General features: G+C 50.6%; 1 protein-coding gene across 1 annotated transcript; it reads right to left on the reverse strand.

Annotated features, from left to right (window-relative positions):
• Positions 1 to 7,782: 7,782 nt before the first annotated feature.
• On the reverse strand, positions 7,783 to 20,366 carry LOC124228167 (gasdermin-A-like). The gene is made up of 9 exons (XM_046642500.1): positions 20,147 to 20,366; positions 19,432 to 19,618; positions 18,473 to 18,647; positions 12,379 to 12,484; positions 11,520 to 11,567; positions 10,489 to 10,652; positions 9,975 to 10,116; positions 8,736 to 8,824; positions 7,783 to 8,049 (listed from the first exon to the last, which is right to left on the reverse strand). Exons 1-9 carry the CDS (start codon positions 20,364 to 20,366, stop codon positions 7,783 to 7,785), a joined length of 1,398 nt encoding a protein of 465 aa, XP_046498456.1.
• Positions 20,367 to 23,744: the final 3,378 nt, after the last annotated feature.

The following is a 23,744-nucleotide window of genomic DNA, read 5'->3' on the forward strand; positions in this document are numbered from 1 at the left end:
ACGCTCTCCCACTCACACCCTGCCCTCCAGCCGGGCTCAGCTGCTTGCTGTTTATATTGTTGCATGTGGGGTCACACTTCCATAGCTGTGGTGTGGCCGGTCCCTGAGCCTGTTATCCTCTTCCTCCCTCATGTCCTTCTGTTGAGCAACAGTTCTCATCTTTTGAGGACCAGTTTGTGTCACCTCCTTCACGATAACATTAGCATGTCTTTTAGGCACCTTCTGAGAGTATTGTAATGGGTTAAATAGTGGCCCCCCAAAAGATAGGTATACCTGGAACCTGAAAATGTGACCTTATTTGGAAGAAGGGTTTGCAGGTGGAATTAAGTTAAGAATCTGGAGATGAGACCATCCTGGATTAGAATGGCCCTAAATCCAGTTACATGTCCTTACAAGAGAAGGGGAAACAGACACAAAGCAGAAGGCCATGTGAGAATGGAGGCAGAGACTGGAGCAATGTGTCTACAAGCCAAGGAAGCAAGGATTGCTGGCAGCCACCAGAAGCTGGGAGGGAGTCATGGGACAGCTTGTCCCTTACAGCCTCCAGAAGGAAGCAACCCTGCCGACACGTTGATTTCAGACCTCTGGCTTCCAGGACTGTGGGAGAATACATTTCTGTTGTTTAAGTCACCTAGTTTGTGGTGATTGGTTCTGGCAGCCCTAAGAGTCTAGCACAAGCATCTCGTCAAACACCTCTGATACTTCACTGCACCTGTAGGTATCTCTTCTGATCCTATGAGAGGATAGGGTGAGAACTTGAGAGAAGAGCCGCGTCTGATGATCCCTCAGTATCCCAAGGATCTTGCACAGTACCCAAATTCGAGCAGGTGCCAAGTGACTGCTTGAATGGAGTGAGTGAATAGAAATGAAAGTAACGTCGCAGCTGGAATAGGTAAAATAATGCTGCTGTGGCCTTTGCAGCTAACATAGTTCACCTTCTGCGTATTGGAGATGAAGTGGAAAAATGTCTAACTCTAGACGGGGTTAGCAAACCAGCCTGTGGGCCTGTCTGCCTGACACCTGTTTTTGTACAGCCTGTGAACTAAGAATAGTTTTTACATTTTTGAAAGGCTGGAAAAAATCAAAAGAATAATATTTCCTGGCGTATGTAAGTATGTGAAATTCAAATTCGTGTCCATAAATAAAGTTTTGTTGGAACACAGCCTCGCTCATTTGTTTACATATTATTTTTGGCTACTTCTGTGCTACAACAGCAGAGTGGAATTCTTGTAACAGTCCATATGGCCCTCAGAGGCCAAAATATTTCCTATCTGGCCCTTCACGGAAAGTTTGCCGACCCCTCATCTAGTTACAAGAGTAGGTTTCTTTGAGAGCCTCGTGTGATAGAAGCACACTGTTGCAGTGTGCTGGAAGGAGCTGTCTCTGCAGCCAGGAAATGGATTCCGCTTCAGGTCTGTTAATTGCCATTTAGATAGCCAGAGAGAACAAACAGCATCTTTCCACCTGCCAAGTTTACCCTCTATTCACAGTGTCTGTCCTTAGGATCGAGGATTATGGGGCTGGCCATGGGCTCATCAAGAAAGAGGCCAGGGTTAATTAGCAGAGTCCACCCTGCATACTGGAGGGAGCTGTGACCCTGCTCTGGTGTAGGTCTATCTTCTGTCACTCCAAGCCGGCCTCCTTTTACCCCCTCTCGCCTCTAAAACACAGATCTGGTCAGTATCTCTCTACTCCTCCCTACTTGAGCCCCGTGCCTCTTCATGACATAAAGGAGCTCTTGCCTCCTCCCTTCCACCCACTATACCCGTGATGATCTGCTCCCCACCGCCCGGTGTCTACAGCCCTCCACGAGGTGAGCAGAACATTTCAGTTGGCTGTTTCCTCACTGTAGAGATTGGGGTTAAGAAGCACTCTGGAGTATTTTAAGATTGCTCCAGGCCTTTAGACTAGTCGTAGGATAATTGGCGTTGTGCTCAAACCTAGGTGTTTTGAGTTGAAATGCCATTCTGGTTCCATTTGAGATTGCAGGAACTGCCATTCCGTAAGTTCTTATAAAATAATTCCTTACAGAGCTTACTTCAAAATCTTTAGAATACAGCGTGATCGTGGAAGATGTAATGGACAGATCTGTGGATTAAGAGTCAGGAAACCCAAGCCGTATTCCTTCTTTGGAACTCCGTTTTCCTCATCAGTAAAATGAGAGAATTGGAGCAGATCTCTAACATTGATTCTATGGCATGCACCACATGTCTCACGGACGGACTGCACAGGCAGCCGTGGTGTGAACAGATAGAACACACTGCAGAGGTGGACTGCAGTTTAACCCTAACTCAGTGTGACTTTGGGTGAGTCTCGTGTGTCCTCATTTATAAAACAAAATTCTCAAACTACCTTACCTCTCTTCAGTGGCCCTGAGGAATATGCTGGATAACGCCCAGAACATCCTGTGCATATCAGAAGTGCTCCCTGTCTTACTGTGCCCATCGTGACATTTGACTGTATTAAAAACAGCCATGGAGCCGATCCCAGGTGTCCTGCCATTGGTATGTCTTGTTCTGCATTTATCTTAAGAGTAGCCCACAGTACCAGTTCCATCTACTTCTCTCTGTCAATGACAGTGCTGGGCAGAGCTGCGTAATTTTAACGAGCCCCTTAGAGATCCTGTAACTGATTAATAAAAACTTACTGAGTGGTAGCATCAGTTTTCTAAATGAGCAACTGATTAACTGCGTATTTGAAACTGAAACTAGCAACACAATTATTTCAATTGTTGAGCTGCAGCCTGGTGACACACTGCTGCGGTGAGCGTGTTCACAAGCTCATCTTTGTGTAGGTAAACATTTAGTAAATTCCTATCCAGAGCCCACCATGTCCTAGGACTGTAAAGATGGATGCCGGGTAGGGCCTTAACAGAGGTGGGAGCAGTTTTCCGGGTGTATAGAGGGCATTTGGACAGAGGAAGCCACTTGAATAAAAGTCAATGTTGGCAAATATTCTCCAGTATGTGGTCTGAATATTGTGTGGACATGAAACACCAGGATCTTTCAAGTATTGTTTCTTGGAAAATTCCTAAATAATCTGTGGTTGTAGGAGGAATGGTATGGCTTTGGTAAGTGAGATAGACCTGCATTCAAATTTTATGTCATCTATATTTATTCTTCCCATCCCTAAACCCGAATGTACTCATTACATCACTATTCCACACTTTGCTCTCTTCACTTTACATGAGTTGGAGATTGCCCAATAGTATTACATAAAGAGCATCTTCGTTCTTTTTGAGTGCTGTGTAGTATTCCATTACGTAGATGTACCCTAATTCACTTAACCAGTCCCCTATTTGATGGACTCTTAAGTTGTTTCTAAACTATTGTCATGTAAGCAATGGTTTAAGGGCAAACCTTGTGCACACGTCTTGCATGTATGCAAGTATTACATGTCTGTCGCACTCCATGTCAGTCACCTCCGGCCATGCTAATCTTGCTCCCCCTTGAACACAGCGTGGGGCACTCCACTGTCCAGGTCCTTTGCAGTGGCCAGTCCCCCTGCTGGGGTTGTGGATGGTCATGCAGACTTTGTTCGGATGTTATCTCGCCAGTGAGGCCTGCTGCAACCCTCCTGCTTACAGTGACAGCCTCCCGACACTCCACACAGCCTTTCCCCTGTCTTTGTCTCCCCTGCACTTACCGCTGAACGTGCTGTTGTAGCCTCAGGTTTCCGCGGAAAGCAGAGCCTGAGTAAAGGCTATGTGCTATGGGTAGTTGGTTTTAGGAAGTGATCCCAGGGAGCGGAACCAGAGGCTGGGTGGAGTGAACCAGGCCAGGAGGGAAAGCCAGTACAAGGCTGGGCTCTCCACTTGGGACTTTGTGCCCCTGGCCCCTCTGGGGAGCTGTGTAGAAAGCATCTCGGACCTGTCTTGAGGGCAGACGAGGGGAGCATCTATCCACCAACACCCATCTTCCGTTTGTCAAGGGTTGTGACAATGGGAGAGGCCTGGCCCCTGCCGTCCCTGCCTCCTTTCTTTGTCCTCCCCTACCCTCAGACTTACCTCCCAGAACAGTCCACAGGTTGTCAGTGATGACTGGGAGTCATGCTATTGGCCAGTGTCCTTGACCAAAGTAGAGTCCTAGGGCCCGTTCAGCTCTAAGGATACCCTGGGTTCCCCCAACGGTGTCCAGCAGTCTCCTGTGTAACACTCAGCACAGCGGGCCTTAACAAAGTGACCATGAAGTTTTGTTCAGTGCCTGTGTCCCACCCCAGGTGGTCAGTTCCATAAGAGCAGGACCGTGTCTGTTTCCTGCACCATCGTATTCCCAGTGCCTAGACGTAATCAGTTACTAGAGTCTATAGTACAGTAGAGGATGCTAAGGCCATGGGAAAATTACAGTGGATTGGGAGTGCTGGGTGGGTGGGCAGTTTGCAGTTGAATAGTGCTGACAGGGGTAGGTCTCACTAAGAAGGAACTTGTGAGCCAAGACGGGAGGGAAGGGTTAGCAGTGAGGGTCTCGGGGAAAAAGCTCTAGACAGAGCAGAGCAAGCGCAGAGGCCTCAAGGCTGGGGAGTCTGAGGAGCAGCGGGGTGCCCATGTGGCCAGAGCAGGGCAGCCAGGGAGGGAGGCGCAGTCTGAGGGTGATGGGTCACAGAGCCGTAGAGGCCACCAGGTCAGCACACAGCCATCAGAGGGCTCTGAGTGAGGAGGGCTGCGATCTGACATACTTAGGCTCTCTCTAGGGCTGTGCCAAGAATGACCCAGGTGAGGCAAGACGGGGGCAGGGAGACCAACCAAGCACCTGCAAGGATTGAGCAAGAAGTGATGGTGGGTCGCTGAAGTGGATGTGGTGAGAAGTGACCAGACTCGGGGTATATTTTGAAGGTAGAGCCATAGCTGTCTCCAGCATACTAAATGTGGGAGGGTGCGAGAGTCAAGGATGGTCCTTGTTTGGGGCATGAGCCCCTGGAAGGAGGGAGGGAAGCGAGAAGGTGGTGGGTGGAGCATATCGTGCGGAGTGGGACGATTATTTTAGGCTCAGTCAGCAGTGGCATCTTCCGCCAGTCAAGAGCTTCTGCCCTGAGAGGCTGGATCAGTCGGCCTGGGTTCCGTGGATTTCTCCCGGGGGCATTTGGCAGTGAGAGGCTGGGGGGAGGGAGGGGCATGAGGGTGGCCAACAGGACAGTCCGAGCAGGGGAGAGAGTCCAGTGTACGGGTTCTGGTTCCTTTTCTGTCCTCCGCAGGCTTTATGGCTTCCCTGGGCCCCATCTCTCTACCTGTGAGAGTACAACTCTGTGGTCCCACCTCAGACCTGGAAAGGCCACTAAGGCAATGCTAGCTTCCAGGCTGTGCCCCATCTGCCTCTTTTGGGGGGTCCGGAGAAGGGAGAGCTGCACAGGGGTGGCCGGAGGTGGAGGAGGCGCCCATGCACGGAGAGACGGCTTCCTTCAGACCCCCACGGCTGCGAGGCAGCTCCCCTGTCCGCCTCCGCTGCTGGCCCCACGTTCACAGCTCCTGGGACTCTGACTTAGCTGCTGAAAGGGGATTTTAGACAAGGACCATCCTGTGGGCACCGATGGGTGGGCTCTCTAGGTCCTACAGAGGGAGGAGACCCATCTTTATTGAGGGGTGCAGTATGTAAGCAGGCTACTCAAGAGGCATGAGCACGTGGAGATATTATTACCCCTATTTTACAGGTGAGGAAACAGAAGTTCAGAGAGGTTAAGAAACTTGCCTAAGGTCACACAGGTACTGATAGGGCTGGTGTTCACCCCAAACATATCGGTTTCAGGGTTCTTGCTCCATGTTACATTATTTTTCTCCACCTTAGATGATAGAACCCTCTCTTTCTAGAAATAGTTTAATCAATACATTGTTGGTTCATATTGTGATCATCTCTAATTTCAGGCAAAAGTTACTTTTCAAGAAGGTTGAACTTAAAAACGTATGTGTTATGGAACCACGTTTATTACCGTGTTCACCAGAGAATCCTGTCGTTGCCACTGGATGTCTATTCCCCCTCCTGCGAAATGAGAGAAGACGAAGTTCAGAGAGGGGAGGATGCACGAGGAGGAGGAGGATGGACGGTGGCGGGGTGAGGGGCTGGGGCATGGTGGTGAGAGGGGCTGGGCAGCTGCAGGGGGTGAGGGGATGGGAAAGGAGAGAGGATTTTAAGGTAGACTATGTCTGTGGACTCATTTAAAGTCATTTAAGACGTGAGTAAACAATGAACCCCCTTTAATTTACTTGTGGCTGTTTAACTTGTTGATAAAACATGAGGGGCTCTGAGCCCCTAAGAGCAACGTGCATAAGGAGAGACGTGATTGATTGGATGGCCTGACAGCTCTGGCGACGGAGAGTGGAAAGGTATCTCTGTTCTTGCTTCGCCCACAGGGAGGCGCCGTGTCAGCGCTCTCCCATCAGACAAACCTGGAGAGGCTTAGATGCAGTGAAAGGACGACAAGGTGCATTATTGCCAGAATAGCCGTCAAGCGGTTGGTGTGAGGCCTGCCAAGTTCCCCTTGCCTACAACCTCACTTCTCACGTTACGGAGAGTGCTTAAGGACAGGCACACAGTACAGTACATTTTTAAAGAGCAGGTTTACAAACTATAAATACGTTACCAAATTGTCTGCCAGATAATTTATACGTGTGCAGGGAAAAAATGCTGAAAGGATAAACACCAATAGGTCAAGACTGGTTATCTCTGGGGAGTGGAATTAGGGAGACTAAAATGTTCTTCACACACTTTTTTACAATGACCATTGTTTGGATTGTGAGGTAAGTTTTATGATTAGAAAAGAATAAAATGATCTTGCTCAGAGTGGGCAAACCGGGCGGCCTGCCTGCCGCGTGAGCACTCTCCTGCTGAGGTTCACTTCGTTCTGGGTCTGCGATGCCAAGAGCGCTCGTCTGGGATCGGGAGGCCTGGTCCCGGTCTGCTGGCTGTGATGTGTCCTCAGGCTCTTCCCCCGCTCCCTGTCCACGTCCCAGCACATGCACATGCATGCACAGGCACACACACTCTTCCACTGCTCGCACACACATGCACGGCCATGCTCGGTAACGTGAGTCTTACCAGAAACACTTCCCATCGTGAAACGAACCCAACTGCTGCTCTGGGGAGGTGCCGGGGGTGAACCAGGGTTATGGAAAGAGCCTGGTCCACGAGTCAAGGGCTCTCATCCCGCCCCAGACCCTGGCCCACACCCCCGGTCCGTGTGGCCCGTGGGATCCCTGAGGGGCGCAGCTGCATGAGACCCGAGCAGTTTCATCCATCGCTCTCATTTTACAGATGGGAAAAGGGGTGATTGACCAAGTCCTTTGTTAACCTAGAGAGAGGTCCTGCAGCCTCCTCCAGAATAGTGACGCTATTAACAATATAGACATCACATAACAATAGCTGACAGCCAGGGACTGTTCTGAGTACTTTATGAACACTAACTTTTTAAATCTTCACTACAGTCTTATGAGCTAGGGATTCTGATATCTCCATTTTGCATGGGGTGATTTGACGGGATCTGGAAGCACAGAGAGGGAGTAATGTGCCAAAGCTGCACAGCCATCAGTGGTGGAGCAGTGAATGGAGCCCAGGCTGTTCTGGAACCACCTCTACTGCCTCTTAGAGAAGAATCCTGATCCAACGTGGGACCCTAAGCTAACGGGTGCCCCCCAGATCTGGACAGGTGACTACTGTCTGGGGACCAGTCCTGGCAGAGCCCCACCATCACCTGTGGCCACCAGAGGGACAGCTGCGTCCTGGGCCTGCACAGAAGTTCTGGGCCAGCAGTTCCCTGGAGTCAGGACGGCTGGGACCACAGGATGTGGCACTCTTCTCAGGCATCAGCAGAGGGGGCCGCAGGGCTGGGGTTGGCCAGCAGCTGCAGCCCTGCAAGGGACCCATACAGTGCAGACAACTGTGGCACCACATCAGGGTCCCAGAGGAGCTGGTGGCCGGGTCCCTGCAGCTCCAGCCCACAGCTCTCCGCCAGGCTCAGGGTGAGGGCCGCGTCCTCGCTCTGTAGCGATGAGAGGACTTCCCGTGGGAGGGAGAAGGGTGTTTCCTCCATCTGATTGAAGTTTGCCTCTAAGATGCTCTCCACCTGCAAAGAACCACCTAGAATGAACAGGCAGGTCTCCCAGCCCCTGGATCGGCGGAACCCCGCTGTGGATGGGAGTCTGGGGCCTCCTCTCCCCAGCACATCCCAGCCTCAGCCTCGTGGCCTTGCTCCCTGCAGGACTGGGGTCCCAGGTAGTGTACCCTGACACTGCCCTTCCCGCACTGGCTGGAGTCAGAGGTTCTGACACTCCTAGTGCTGCCAGGCTCTGGGCACACTGTTCTGCCTAGAGACCCATCCCTGTCTTTCCGTCTGAACAGTGTGGAGGTGTCACCCCTCTGGGAAATGCTCGAGCCCCATCGTCGGTGCCCCCACAGCCGCCCATGCCAGCTAAATCAGGCCCTGTCTGTAACCACCTGCCTGCGCGTCTCCTTGACCAGACTGCGAGGGGTGGGGCTGCCCCTTTCACCTTCGTATTCTCAGACCCTAGCTGAGGGCCTGGCACAAGGTAGGGATGCAACACGGTCAGTGAACAAACACGCACAGGACTGAGTGTGGCCCACCCAGTAGAGGCTGCGCGGGCCTGGGGTCTTGGGGGTCAGAGCCCAGCGTGCGTGCTCTCTGTGGGTGGGGGCTGGGTAAAGGGGCTGACAAAGGGCTCTCAAGGGATTGGGGACTGGATACCCCAACCAACCACTTGGTGTTTCCCCAGATGTCCCCCTCAACAGTACCTCCCAGGCTCTCACCAGCTCCAGCTGCCGAGGCAGGATCCTTCTCTCCAGGGACTGGGCCAGCAGGCAACGCTGGGTGTCGCTCAGCACTGGGGAGAGATGGGGGTTGAGGCACCCGTGTGTCTCCTTGTAGGCCCTGGGAACCCCAGGAGGAAGGCCTTGGATGTTGGAGCCGTAAAGCCAGGAGAAGCCCCACTAGGTACCTCTGGGGCCGACTTTCCCGAGAAGGTTCTGGCTGCCTGCCCTAGAAGTGCCGAGCGGTCTCAAGTTAACTGGCGCCCCTCCCACCCCCTCAGTCTCCCTGAAACACAGTCAGTTAAGGCTGTAACACTTCCACTTCACAAAGGGCTGTCACATGTCTTAGTGCATCTGCTGGCCCAGCGGCGGTGCCAGCTCATCATTAACCAGGAAAATGGTGGCTCCTCGTTCTGTGAGTGGCAGAACTAGGATGAGAAGAACCCAGGTCGGCCTGATCCTGAACACAAAGCTCCGACTTCGAACAGCATCATCTTTCCAGCCCCGCGGGGCAGGCCCAGCCTGACTGGCACGTCTGCATCTTAAGCTCCTTGTCACACGTGGGGAGGGAACTCAGGGAGGCTGGGCACCTATGTGTGCAGACACGTGTTCAAGGGAGCGGGCATGTGGGTAATACAGACAGTAACTCTTGTTTTCTTGGAATGGACATTTCTGGAGGGGGGGAGATTAATGACAAATGATTAATAGAGTGACAGAAGAAAGGAAGAAAGTGGAGGAGACAAGTGGAAAGGGGACTGCAGGGTGGGGGAGGGCGCTCATGGCGAGGCCTGCAGGAAGCAGTGGCCTCTCCGTGTCAGGGGCGGGTCCGAGGACCTGCTGGTCGGCAGGGCTGGTGGTCGGAGAAAGCACTGGACCCGTGGAACCTGCCAGGTGCCTGTCCATCACCAAATCTGATTGCCAAGGGGCCTGCATTTGTGACTGCCTGCTGCTCACTTCTGGCCCCCAAATCTCAGGCCGGTTCCTCTTTTGGGTGATTCTCACCCAGAACTATACAGGGAAGGGGATTCTGGGAAACAAGGACGCCACTTCCCAAGGTGACAACAGCAGCCCGGTCCAGTCTTCCAACGATCTTCTGCCACGCGCTGCCCACGAGCGGGGAGGATACACCAGCACTGGCGCTCCGCAGCGCCAATGGGCTGGAGCCTCAGGGGGCCTCCCTGTGCCCTCTTCCTCCCAACCCCAGTCCCGGGGCACCCCTCTTACCCACTAGCGCTCCAAGAACGCAGAGGATGGCCCGGCCTTTCGAGGTCGACAGGCTGCCCGAGGGGTCCTGGAGGGTGCTTAGGATGCAGGCCCCAGGGCCGCCCAGCTGTGCCGGCACTCCAGTGTCCAGGGCCTGCTCCAGCTGCAGGGGAGTGGCAAGGAGAGGCAGGCTTGGGTCTCCCCTCTGCCCTCTGTCCACGCACTTCACCATCCAAGCACCCATTCCCCACCCCCTGGCACCCTGTCCCCTCATGTCACCAATGAGACTGGGACGAGCCTGGGTTCCATGCCAGCAATGCTGAGCCAGGGTCCCTCCTCTGGGCTTCAGTGAGCAAATGCTTGGGAGAGTCTGATGCACTAGCTGGCACAGGGCTGTGCCCACTTACCACGGGGCCATCCAAGATTGTGCGCCACCAAGACCCAGAGCACATCCCATTCCTGCCTCTCGTTGCCCTGCCCCACCCTGCCCTGGATCCCAGCCCCCCACCCCGGGTCTGGCCCATGGGCCCCTGACCGTGTCCTCGAGCTCCTGCAGTGCCTGAGAGTCCTTGAGCAGCTCTTGGAGGGCATCCAGCAGTGTGTGCCGCAGCCCAGGGAGCAGCGTGGCCATGTCCTGCAGCTGGGCACCCACCTGCCTCTGCAGGCCCTGGAAGTTGGGCTCCTCGTCTAGGGTCCAGCCTGTAGAGACAGGTGGTGGGCACTTGTGGGCTCCCATGCCCGGGCCCCTGCCCAGGGCCAGCCAGACCCCAGGTGACCTCAGCCTGACAGGGAGGTCATCATGTCACAGACCTTGGCTGATGAAGCTCCTACCTCATGCAGAGTGTTCATTTATGTGCTCACTTCTCCTTCGTTCCTTTGTTCCTTCAATAAGTGTTTATTGAATGCCTACCACATATCAGGTCCCAGCCACGGGTCTTATCCTTGCCTTTTCCCACATCCCCCTCACCCCCCCATCACTTACCCCAGCTCAGGGCCAATGCTTCAGCCAGAAGGAGAAGAGCCACTTCAGGGTCTGCTCTGGGTCAGTTCCTTAGAACCCTTGCACTTGGCTCCATCCTGCCCAGCGGCCCCGCTGGGATAGCTAAGCCAGGGCTTCCCACTGTCTAAATACCACCGCAGCAGGGTGGGGTGGGTGGATCCAGCAGCGCCCAGACACCCCTGCCTTCCTACTCCCATCCTGTTAACAATGCAAACTGCCTCCTGAGAAGCCTCCAGGTACCCAATGCCATCCAAACATCATGACCGGTCCTCCTGACCTGGCGAGACAATGCCACCCTCCCTTTGTGTGGGTGGGAAATGAAGGCTGGTATGCGGGGAGCTGGAGCTGAAGCAGGTGAGCGCCTCCCCTGCTCACCATCCTTCTACCCACAGCCTCTCTCCAGTTCTCCTGGTTCATCTCTATCCCCCTGGGAGAGAGCACACAGCCCTCCCTGTGCCTGGAGTGACTCTGTGGTGGAGGGAAGGGACCACAAGAATGTCAGGGCATTCTCTATGGGAGGCGGTGATTTCTGGCTGGGGTTATGGGCCTGGGTGGGGGCCACTTACCTCCGCCAGTGTCTCTGCAGAGCTTGCCTTCAGGCAGGTACAGCACAGCTGTGTGGGAGCACAGGTAGGGAAGACATGAGTGTCTGAGAGGAAGGCAGAGAATCAACGATTATGGAGCTCCTTGGTGTGCCAGGCACGGAGCCAGGGACCTCACAGCTCATCTCCTGTGGCCTCACAGCCTCTCTATGGACAGGCAGCAGAAACCCCTTTACAGACGAGGATGCTGAAGCTTCAGACATTAGGTGACGTCCCCAGGGCCACATATATGGCAAAGGGCAAATCCACCACTCAAACCTCAGTGCATTGGACTCTCAAGTTTGTGCTCTTTCCAGGAGGGCAGGGGTGGCTGTCTGGATCTTCCTCCTTCTCCCCACCCAAGCCACAGATCCAGGGGGCCAGAGTAGAGCCTCCAGAGGGGCCTCACCCTAGGCTCAGTGTCCAGCCCCATCTCTGGTCTGCAGGGCTCTGGGCTGAAGCACTGACAGGTGAGCAAAACCCACTGCCTCCCGCTGGCCACCCCTGGGCCATGGATGGGCAGGACCACTCCGGGTCCGCAGGAATCTTTGTGCTAATTACCTGACAGGACCCTTCCTCCAGCCGAGAGCAGCCCCACCCCAGGACAAGCGGCACAGCTGGGCTCTGAGCCCTCCCTGACTGCTGACCTCAGCAGCCCTCTAGGAAAGTCAAGTCCTCTTAGGAGCTGCTGGAATGCGGGCCTGGCCGGCTGATTGCTCAGGCCAAGGGGGAAACAGCTTCTCTTTCTCTCTTCCTGGCCCACACTTGGAAGTAGCCCCTCCCCCTCCCTCAGCCCTCCTGGATGGACAGTCCCGTCTCCCCTGCTCCTCCAGCCTCCACTTACCCCAGCGATCCCCCTCGATCTCCAGCTGCAGCACCCTATAGGCCAGGACAGTGCCCCTCGGGACGGTCACCGTCTTCTCCTTGGCCATGTGGCTCTGACCCTGGAGCTAGGAGGGAGGCAGGGAGAACAGGACATCCGGTCCACACAGGGTTCTAGGAGCTGCAGGAAGGGGTCTTGGGGCAGACAGGAGCCCGGGATGGGAGGAGACCTGGGAGGAGGAGCTACAAGGGTCTCTTGACGATCAGGGGCTGCAGAGGTTGGAGGGGAGAGGAAGACCCAAAGGCTGGGGACAGGGCACACTTAGGCACAGCAAGAATAGCATTTTGCAAAATATGTTGCAGATATTTCCAGGAAAAACCCCAAGGCATTCTGGGATCAAAGCACTACACACGGGCATGGGAAAAGCTCCACAGAGCCCCACGATGAAGAAACGGGCTTCATTTTATCTCACTCAGCACCGCCCGGAGTGTGGAGTGTTCACTTTGAGACACGCTGAGCTGGAGTCATGAGGCATTGCAGCTGGATAACCTCCAATGGCCACTACGTGATCCTCCCTCACTTGACAGGTGGAAACCGTGGCACAGAGAGGGGAGCACTCCTGGAAGCTGGGACTCCAGAACTGGGACCGGTGGTGCACTGTTATCACCCCACTTCCACAGGGAAAGTGCTATTTAAAGTCATAGTAACAGAACGAGGCACATGGCTGTCCTGAACAAAGACCACGAATCCCAGCTCCTTTGCAGCTAGATGTGGCCACATAACCAAGTTCTGGCAAAAGTGAGCAAAAGTGGCGTGTGCAAGTCCTTCTCTCCCTCCTGCAGGCTGGAAGGTGGACACAGTAACTGGAGCTACAGTAGCATCTTGGACATGAGGGGGAAGCCATAAATTGAGGGTGGCAGAGTGACAAAACGAAAGAGTTAGGTCTCTAATCACTACTATCTGTCAGGACAGCCCTGAGGCTCCTATCTGGACTTTGATATTAAGAGAGAAAGCCGTTTCTTGTTTAGAGCCACCGTCATTTTAGCTTTTCCATCACTCACCACTAGTGACTAACTGTCCTGGTTTTCCCAGGACTCTCCTGTTTTCGCCCTGAAAGTTCTGTGTCCCAGGAAAGCCCTAGTCTCGGGCACACTAGGAAGGCTGGTCACCCTACATGGAACCAACGACCTGGAGTCTCTATGTAGAAAGGATCAACAGCAAATCGCTTTATCCCAAGATGGCTCCCTACTCCCCAGCTCTCCTCCACCTTCCCTGACATCACCCCCCATCTCCTGCTCAAAACTGACAGGCGGGCGAGTCTGTCTGCAGCCACATCTGCTGAAACAACCCACATTACAAGGCCAGCCACCTGCTGTGTCAGAACAGGGCTGCAGTTTAACTGGCTTGATTCAACACACGGGGGTTGGAACCAGACAGGCCCAGGTTGGGATTTCGGCCCCACTGCTGACCAGCTGTGAGCTCCCAAGCAAGGAGCTTAAGTTTCCACACCTTACGGAATCATCATGAGGGATGGTGGAGAACAATTGATAGAGAGCATTTTGAAGAATGTTCTAGCTCTGACACAGTAGTGAATCGTGGCAGCTAGGAGACTGACCTCAGGGGCCCTGTACTCACCTGCACTCAGGTGGGTGGGGAGAGGTGGGGCCAGCTGGGATGCTGTGAGTTCGACTTAATTGGTGGGAGATCAGAGTCCCAGAGCCCTAGAATGCTAGTGTGGGGTCCACCCTTCCTGCATTACCGTGGGGACCTGAGCCTCACAGAGGCTCGATGACAGATGAACAGAGCTGGTGAGGAGCAGCTCTGGGGCCTGAAGGCAGGTGGAAGGAAAGGTGAGTGTCACTGCCCCCAGCGTGTCCCAGGCATTTTCTCACATAGCTGCTGAATCCTCACCCCGATTTCCCAGCCCAACTTCACGGACCAAACTCAGAGGGTCAAGTGACTTGCCCAAGGCCACACAGCCAGCCAGGGCCAGAGCTGGGATTTGCAGTCGGGCACGCATGGTTCCCAGGTGGATGAAAAACCCCTGACACTGTGATACCAACCCTGGCAGCACATAAGAATCACCTGGGAGAGTTAAAAAATACCAGGGATTGGGTCCTGGTCCAGACCAATGAAAACAGAATTGGGGTAGGGTGGAATGTCTGGGCATTAGTATTTTAAAATAACAAAAAACAAGACACCTCTCCAGGGGATTCTTATGTGCAGTCAGAGTTGAGAACCATCACACAAGTGCCCAGGAATTTCATTCTTGTTTAGATGGGGTGATCTTTTAAAATGTTATTGCAGTCATATTGGCTTATAACATTGTGTAAATTTCAGGTGTACATTATTATATTTCAGTTTCTGTATAGACTGCATCCTGTTCAATACCAATAGTCTAGTTTTTATCCATCACCATACATGTGTGCCCCTTTAACCCTTTCACCCTTCTCCCACTCCTTTCCCCTCTGGTAATCACTAATCTGTTATCCATGTGTTTGTTTATTTTCCACATATGAGTGAAATCATATGCTATCTGTCTTTGTCTGACTTATTTCACTTAACATCATACCCTCAAGGTCCATCCATGTCGTCACAAATGGCTTGATTTTGTCTTTTTTATGGCTGAGTAGTACTCCATTTTATATATCTCTCACATCTTCTTTATCCATTCATCCATTGATGGGCACTTGGGTTGCTTCCATGTTTTGGCTATTGTGAATAATGCTGGAATGAACATAGGGGTGCATAAGTCTCTTTGAATTGTTGATTTCATGTTCTTTGGACAAATACCTAGTAGTGGGATAGCTGGATTGTATGATATTTCTATTTTTTGAGAAATCTCCATACTGTTTTTCACAGTGGCTGCACCAGTTTGCATGCCCATCAGCAGTGTATGAGGGTTCCCTTTTCTCCACATCCTCTCCAACACTTGGTATTTCTTGCCTTGTTAATTACAGCCATTCTGATGGCTGTGAGGTGATATTTCATCATACTTGTGATTTTCACTTCCCTAATAATTAGTGATATTGAACATCTTTTCATGTCCCTGTTGGCCATCTGTATGTCTTCTTTAGAAAAATGTCTGTTCATATCCTCTGCCCATTTTTTGATTGGGTTCAGGTTGTTCATTTTTTTGCTGTTGAGTTGTACCAGTTCTTTATATATTTTGGAAATTAACCCCCTGTCAGACATGTGATTTGCAAATATTTTCTCCCATTTGGTGCATTGTCTTTTTGTTTTTTTGATGGTTTCTTTGTTGTGCAGAAGCTTTTTAATCTGATGTAGTCCCATTTGCTTATTTTTTGTTTGTTTGTTTCCCTTGCCTGAGTAGACATAGTGTTCAAAAAGATATTGCTAAGACTGATGTCAAAGAGTATACTACCTATATTTTCTTCTAGTAGTTTTATGGTTTCAGATCTTACATTCAAGTCTTAAATCCATTTTGAGTTAATTTTTGTGTATGGTCTACTTTCATTCATTTGCATGTGGCTGTCCAGTTTGCCCAACATCACTTGTTGAAGAGACTTTCCTTTCTCCATTGTATGTTCTTGGCTCCTTTGTCAAAGATTAACTATTCATAGATGTGTGCTTTTATTTCTGGGGTCTCAATTCTGTTCCGTTGGTCTATGTGTCTGTTTTTGTGCCAGTACCATGCTGTTTTGATTATCATAGCTATGAAGTATAATTTGAATTCAGGGAGTGTGATACCTCCAACTTAGTACTTTTTTCTCAGGATTGTTTTGGCTATTCGGGGTTTTTTGTTCTTCCATATAAATTTAGGATTCTTTGTTCTATTTCCATGAAGAATATCATTGGGATTCTGATTGGTATTGCATTGAATCCACAGATTGCTTTAGGTAATATGGACATTTTAACTATGTTTATTCTTCTAATCCATGAGCACAGAATATCTTTCCATTTCTTTATGTCTTCTTCGATTTCTTTCAATAATGTCTTATAGTTTTCAGTGTATAGGTCTTTCACACCTCTTTGGTTAAATTTATTTATATTTTATTATTTTTGTTGTGATTGTAAATGGGTTGTATTCTTAACTTCACTTTTTGCTAGTTCATTATTAGTGTATACAAATGCAACTGATTTTTGTATATTTTTTACCCTGAAACTTTACGGTATTTGTTGACTATTCCTAGCAGTTTTTTCTTGGATTCTTTAGAGTTTTCTACACATAGAATCATGTCATCTAGGAATGGTGAGAATTCACTTCTTTCTTTTCAATTTGCATGCCTTTTGTTTCTTTTTCTTGCCTGATTGCTCTGGTTAAAACTTCCAGTACTATGTTGAATAAGAGTGGCTAGAGTGGGCATCCTTTTCTTGTTTCAATTCTCAGAGGGATAGCTTTCAGTTTTTCTCCGTTGAGTATGATGTTGGCTTTGGGTTTGCCATATATGGCCTTTATTATGTTGAGGTACTTTCCTTCTGTACCCATTTTATTCAGAGTTTTTACATAAATGGATGTTGGGTCTTGTCAAATGCTTTCTCTGCATCTGTTGAGATGATTGTGTGATTTTTATTCCTTATTTTGTTAATATGTGGTATCACATTGATTGATTTGCAGTTTTGAACCATTCTTGCATTCCTAGAATAAATTTAGTTTGATTGTGGTGTTTGATCCTTTTAGTGTATTGTTGTATTAGATTTCCTAATATATTTTTTATTTTCATTTTAAAATTTTTTGCTGGGGAAGATCAGCCCTCAGCTAACATCTGTGCCAATCTTCCTCTATTTTATATGTGGGTAGCTGCCACAACATGGCTGACAAGTGGTGTGGGTCCACACCCAGGATCTGAACCTGCAAACCTGGGCCACAGAAGCAGAGCATGCTGAACTTAATCACTAGGCCATGGGGCCAGCCCCTTGATTTGCTAATATTTTGTTGAGGATTTTTGCATCTATGTTCATCAGTGATATTGGCCTGTAATTTTCTTTTTTTGTGTTGGCCTTATCTGGTTTTGGTATCAGTAATGTTGGCCTGATAGAATATGAAGCTTCTCCTCCTCTTCAATTTTTTGGAAGAGTTTTAGAAGGATAAGTTTTAAGTCTTCTTTGAATGTTTGGTAGAATTCACTGGGGAAGCCATCTGGTCTTGACGTTTGTTTTTTGGGAGGTTTTTGATTACAGTTTCAATCTCTTTGCTAGTGATTGGTCTATTCAGAGTCTCTATTTCTTCTTGATTCAGTTTTGGAAGGTTGTATGACTCTAAGAATTTATCCATTTTCTAAGTTATCCAGTTTGTTGGCATATAGCCTCTCATAGTATTCTCTTATAATCCTTTTTATTTCTGCGATGCCATTGTAATTTCTCCTCTCTCATTTCTGATTCTATTTGTTTGAACCCTCCTTCTTTTTTTTCTTAGTGATTCTGGCTCAGCGTTTCTCAGTTTTGTCTATGTTCTCAAAGAACTAGCTCTTAGTTTCATTGATCATTTCTATTGTTTATTTTATTCTATTCTGTTTATTTCTTCTCTGCTTTTTACTATTTCCTTCCTTCTACTGACGCTTGGATTTGTTTGTTCCTCTTTTTCTAGTTCTTTTAGGCATATGGTAAACTTTTTTATTTGAGATTTTTCTTATTTGTTGAGGTAGGCCTGTAATGCTATAAATTTCCCTCTTACTACTGCTTTTGCTGCATCCCATAAGAGTTAGTATGTTGTGTTTTCCTTTTCATTTGTCTCTAGGTATTTTTTGATTTCTCCTTTGATTTCTTCATTGATCCAGCAGTTGTTCAGCAGCTTGTTATTTAATTTCCACATATTGGTGACTTTCCTAGCTTTTTTCTTATAGTTGATTTCTAGTTTCATAGCATTGTGGTCAGAAAAGATGCTTGATATGATTTTAATCTTCTTAAATTTATTGCAGCTTGCCTTATTTCCCAACATATGGTCTATCCTTGAGAACGTTCCATGTGCACTTGAGAAGAATGTGTATTCTGCTGTTTTGGATGGAATCTTCTCTATATATCTATTAAGTCCTATATAGGGCGATTCTTAGTGGGGCAGCTCTTTGGCAGGATTTAGGGTGGTGGGCAGGGCCCCTTGGTGGCTTTCATGACCCCCAGCACACCCACGTTTGCACCCCCAGAGCACACCCTGCACCTGTAAATGGCTCAGCCCGAGGAGGGAGAGCTGCCCTGCTCCCACAGCGTTGCTGCTGCTCTGATGCGTGGTGTCCTGCATGGTCTCCACGGCCTCTGTCACCACATACAGGCTCTCCCTCTCCTTCCGGTTCTGCAGCTCCCTGAAGAATGAGGGCCTTGGAGTCCTCAGTTTCCTGCAAGGGTGTAGGAGGGGGCAGGAGAAGAGGCAGAGCTGGAGAGGGGCCTCTGCCAGAGCTCCCGGGGCCCAGGATCCCCTGGTGTGGCTGGCCTGTACTTAGAGGCTACTGATCTAGAACCAGGAGGCATGGTTGGAAAATGGGAGAAACTGAGGAAAGTCTGAGATGTCTGTTTCTACAAGGTTCAAAATGTCCAGACCAGAGGCCACAATCTGGCTTTCCTCAAGCCAAATGGGTAAAAGGCAAAAGTTATTTGGCCTACATGGTGTTTAAAAATTTTGAGATAATATTAAAATCAGTAAGTTTCACATCAAACCCCTGATTTCTGGCTTCTCTTGAAAAATAGTGCCACTAAGTTCAGATTCCTGCCTGGCAACAACCAGCAGCAGCTCTAAAGCAGCTGCCAGCTTCAGCCAGGCATGTGTCTCCCAGTTTGCCACAGGTCACACCACTCCCTGTCGCCTCACATCCAGCAGCTCCCATATTTCTGTTTTGTTTCCTGGCCCTGAAATCATCTGGGTTGAAATCTCTGACCTAATATTAGTCCCTCTCATAGCCACTCTCTCTTCCCTTTGCCCCCTGAGTTCACAGCTAACAGTGGACTCCCCATCCCAACCTACTCTTCAGAGTGGCTTTACTCGATTTCTCAAGCTGGCAGGAGTCTTGGGCTTTTCTCTCTTGCCCCCCACACCCCACTCCAGCCTGGGGGGGCACCTGTGACCACAGACAGACCTCAGCCAGGAGAGCCCCACCTCCTTGGTTGACCCGCCCTGACTCTCACCTCTTCTCCACCAGCGTCTCCCAGGTGTGAGGGGAAACCCAGAGGGTCTGCACAACCAGGGTAGTTGTGCGGGTCACCCCGCTGCTCCCCATCACCTTCCCCTGCAGCCCGGGGCTCACGCTCACGGCCCCTGTCACGGCTCCTGCCACCACCTCCTGGATGTGGATGGGTTCGCTCCGGCTCACCTCTGTGGGGAGAGAGGTCGAGGCTGGAGCCAGGTAGCAAGGGAGGCAGGGTTGAGTGTGGCTACGGTCTCAGCCCTGGATTCCAATTGGCCCCTTCCTCTTACTGGTTGGGGTATGACCTTGGGCAAGCCCCTTAACTCTTGGAGACTCAGTTTCTCCATCTAGAAAAGTAGATGGAAGAATGACAGGGCCTTCCTCCACAGGTGGTTGTCAGGAATAACTGAGAAATTGGCTACATGGTCCCAGGCACACAGCAAGCCCTTAATTCATGTTAACTATTATTGTGTTTAAAATAATTATCATAATTACTTATCACACAGCCAGGGACAGAAGGAAGAAATTAGTTCATCCTTCTCCCACATGGGAGGCACCTGCTGAACGGGGTGCCCAGGGCACGCTGCAGGCCAGCAGACCTGGGGGCTCTGGGTGCCTGGGTGGAGGATGTCAGCCTGTTCATCCATAGGAACGTTTTTTCGAGCTGCCCTGCAGTCCCTTCCACTCTGCTGCCCACGGGCCCCACCTGAAGGTACCTGGGACGGGGGAGTCAGGCTCCAGCACATCCATGAGGGTGAAGACCGTGGGGATGAGGGGCGTGTCCCAAGGCCAAGGGTGGCGTCTGAGCTTCTTCCTCACCAGGCAGAAGGGACGCAGGTGCAGGGCGCTGGTCAGGCTGTCAACGGGCACCAGTTCGCCTCTCCTGCCCAGCTCTCTGACCAAGCTCTTGGTGTCCCTCACAAAGAGGGACGACATGTTCCCTGGGGGGGGGGGGGGGCACAAAGGGCATGTGTCAACCCCGGGCAGCATATGCAGGGGCCTCGGTTATGGCTGCCTGTGGGCTGAACTTCTAACAGAAGGTGAGGAGTGGGGAGCCCTAAGCAGACTGCTCCCAGCTGCATCTGACTCAGGGTGGCTCCTTACATAGGCACACAGGTGGAAATCACAGGTGCTCAAACCCCCTGGGAATATTCCTACACTCACTCCCCACGTGGAGGCATGGGACTGAGAAGCTCCAGGGCCAAGGACTTCCTTCCCCTCGTTTGAGAACAGGTGTTCCCCGGGAACATTCCTACATCCCTCTGCACCCTAGTTTACCCATCCAGAAATTGGAAGTTTATTCATCTTTACATAAAACATTTACAGACATTTATTATTATTTAGAATAATGCCTCCTCCATCGGATTGTTACAGGCCTAACGAGGTGATGGTAAAGTACTTAGAACAGTGTGGCATGTGTTGATAAGCTGTCACCCTTTGCCGGCTGGCCCCACTTCCCTTCCTGAGCTCACGGGGACCCCGGCAGGTCTAAAGCATGTCCCCATGCTTGGATGGGGTGAAAGGAAAGGGATTCCTCTCTCTGCTCCCTCCTCCCAGCATACACAACTGAGTTTTCTGAGTAGAAGCAACTAGACGAGCCTCTAACCTCCCCTCCTCTGGGCCCCAGTACCATTTTGTTCAGACGTCTTTGATAGCACTTGCCATTTCAGTGGGTGGGCACTGGGGAGCCACAGCAGGCTTGTGAGAAGGACAGTGACACTGCAAGCCAGGCTGTATTTTAGGAAGAGCGCTCACAGCCCAGTGAAAGAGGAGATTTGAGTTGCTTATCACCACAGTCCAGGGGAGTGCACCGAGGGCTCCAACGTGACGGGAGGGGAGAGACTGGCACACTGTCCTGTACCCAGGGCCCACAATACTTTTAAGGGTCATGAAAATGTTTTATTTTAAAATCAGGAGAAAAAAAGAAACTTTTAGGTCTAAGATAACATCTTAATACATAATATATTCGTCTTTACACCATACAGTCTTTTTTTCTTTTCTGTCCAACATTTAGAGCCAAAGGGAAACTTACACATGGTCGGGAGTGGGTTTGATATCTTTATGGAGGAAGGGGCCCAGAAGGTGACCGCGCGGCCTCGGGAGGGGAGGCAGAAGGGCCCCAGACAGTCCTGCGTCCAGGCCCGCAGGGGGCGCCAGAGGAGCGACCGCACGAGCCCAGGAGGAGCCGCTGATGTGTAGGGGGCAACCGGCAAAGGGGCCGGCCCAATTGACAATTCAGACTCAGGGAGATGGAGACAGAGGCTCTTCAAAGGAAGGGGCCTGAGAGGGAAGGGCGGGGAGATGGCTGGGAGGAGCTGCGGGGCTGCCCTGCTCCGAGGAACCGCGGGAGGCGCCGTCGCGCTCTGCACCGCCATCCCGCCTCCATCCCGCCTCCATCCCGCCTCCATCCCGCCAACTCGCCATCCAGCCATCCCGCCTCCATCCCGCCATCCCGCCTCCATCCCGCCATCCCGCCTCCATCCCGCCATCCCGCCTCCATCCCGCCATCCCACCTCCATCCCGCCATCCCGCCTCCATCCCGCCATTCCTCCATCCCGCCATTCCTCCAACCCGCCATCCCTCAAACCCACTATTCCGCCATCCCGCCAGGACCCGGGGGTCCCCGGCCTTCCCCGCCTACCGGACGCCTCGCCGGCTGCCCCAGGGCCGTGGCGGGGTGACTGTCCCAGACTCCAGGCTATGGCCCACGCAGGAACTCTCTAGGACCCCTGCCCAGGGCCACAGGGTTTACAGCCCTGCCCCTGCCCAGGGGTCGTGGCCCCGGGAGGCGGTGGCGGGGGGGGGGGGGGGGAGGCGGGGCGGGGGGAGGCGGGGGTCTCCCATCTGTCTCTCCAACCCTGACGCTGACACATCCGGGGATGATTCTCCAGCTTTCAGTTGTCAATGGTAACATTTACGCTTTGTTTTTCTTTCTTTAAGCGGTTATAATTCATGTAGTTTAAAGAATCAAATTGTTCTACAAGATTTCTTTTAAACCTCAGAGACCGCCCCCAAACCCCGCTCCCCTCCATCGAAACCACCCCAGGGGCGATCACCGAACTCTTTTTGGTTGCTTGTTTTTGTAATTACCTCTATTAGCGCTCTTTTATAAAGGGCTCAATTGAGGTGTAATTCACATACCACACAATTCACCCAGTATTACTGGGTGATATTACTACCCAGTAATAATATGGACATTATTATTATAATTATTGTGATTTGGAAATTATTACACATTTTCACTACCCCCCAAAGAGCCCCTCAAACCCTCCTCCTCCCCCCATTCCTCCTAGCCCTGGGCAAACACTGATGTATTTTCCGTCTCTGGATTTGTCTCTTCTGGATATTTCATATAAATGGGGAAATAGAATATGTGGCCCTGTGTCTGTGGTCTCTCAAAGGATAAGCTTGCTCTTGTAGGCGTTATAGGGCCCCCCTCCCTCTGCACCACACCCAAGTCCCACCCCCTATTTTCCCCAAAGTATGTTACAATTCTCTTTGTTCATTAATATTATGACTACATAAGCTCTACTCAGCTACTAATAAACCCTAAATATTTTTCCTCTCCTGTAGGATTTTTGTTTTGTTTCTCATTGTCCTTTTTCGTTTTTTCTTCTGTTTTCTGTGCATTTATATCTAATTAAATCCAAACTTTGCCGATGGCTTAAATCTCTTCTTAGTATGCTCAGCTTCAAGGTCTTCTGTCAGTTTCATCTTCCTGGAGGAGCCTTCCGATCTGCCCAGATGGGGCCTGGTTGTCCTCTGGCCCTGGTGCTGAGTGTCATCCTGGGAATCCCCCTGTCTCTCATCCACACGACATCTTTCCCAGTAGCCAGCGTCTTCCTCTTGAATCTCTCTTCCATTTTAGTGTATCACTTCCTCATAGCTTTCTGGAAAAGGGAACATGGGCAGTAATGTTTTAAAAACTTTGTCTGAAAATGATCTTATTCTCCCTGCAAATTTGATATAGACTTCTACGTTGGAAATAATTTTCCATCAAAATTAGGGAAGGCATTGCTCCCCTGCCTCGAGTTTGCTGTGTGGTTGTAGTTTAAAGCCACTCTCATATCCGATCATGTAAATAACCTTTGTTTTTCTCTCTGGATTTTCACTTTGTCCCACATGTTCTGAAATGTCACATAAATGTGTTTTGGTATGGGTCCATTTTCATCCATTTGTGTCACATTTGATGGGCTTTTTAATTCTGTAAACTCATATCCTAGTTATGGGATGTTTTCTTGAATTATTTAATTGATTATTTCATCTCCATTTTTTTCTTTTGGTATGTTTGTGCTCTTTCTTTGAAACTTGTTT

The sequence above is a fragment of the Equus quagga genome, chromosome 16 (genome assembly GCF_021613505.1).
Source record: "Equus quagga isolate Etosha38 chromosome 16, UCLA_HA_Equagga_1.0, whole genome shotgun sequence".
NCBI classification, from domain to species: Eukaryota; Metazoa; Chordata; class Mammalia; order Perissodactyla; family Equidae; genus Equus; species Equus quagga.

What these genes read in the sequence shown, in the direction of transcription:
- LOC124228167 (XM_046642500.1), bottom strand. Translation starts at nt 20,366, where the DNA reads ATGTCGTCCCTCTTTGTGAGGGACACCAAGAGCTTGGTCAGAGAGCTG. An exon ending in GATCGAGGGGGATCGCTGGG is followed by an intron (nt 11,568 to 12,378) that starts GTAAGTGGAGGC and finishes GCTCCCACACAG; the next exon opens with CTGTGCTGTACCTGCCTGAA. An exon ending in CGTTCTTGGAGCGCTAGTGG is followed by an intron (nt 8,825 to 9,974) that starts GTAAGAGGGGTG and finishes ATCTCTCCCCAG; the next exon opens with TGCTGAGCGACACCCAGCGT.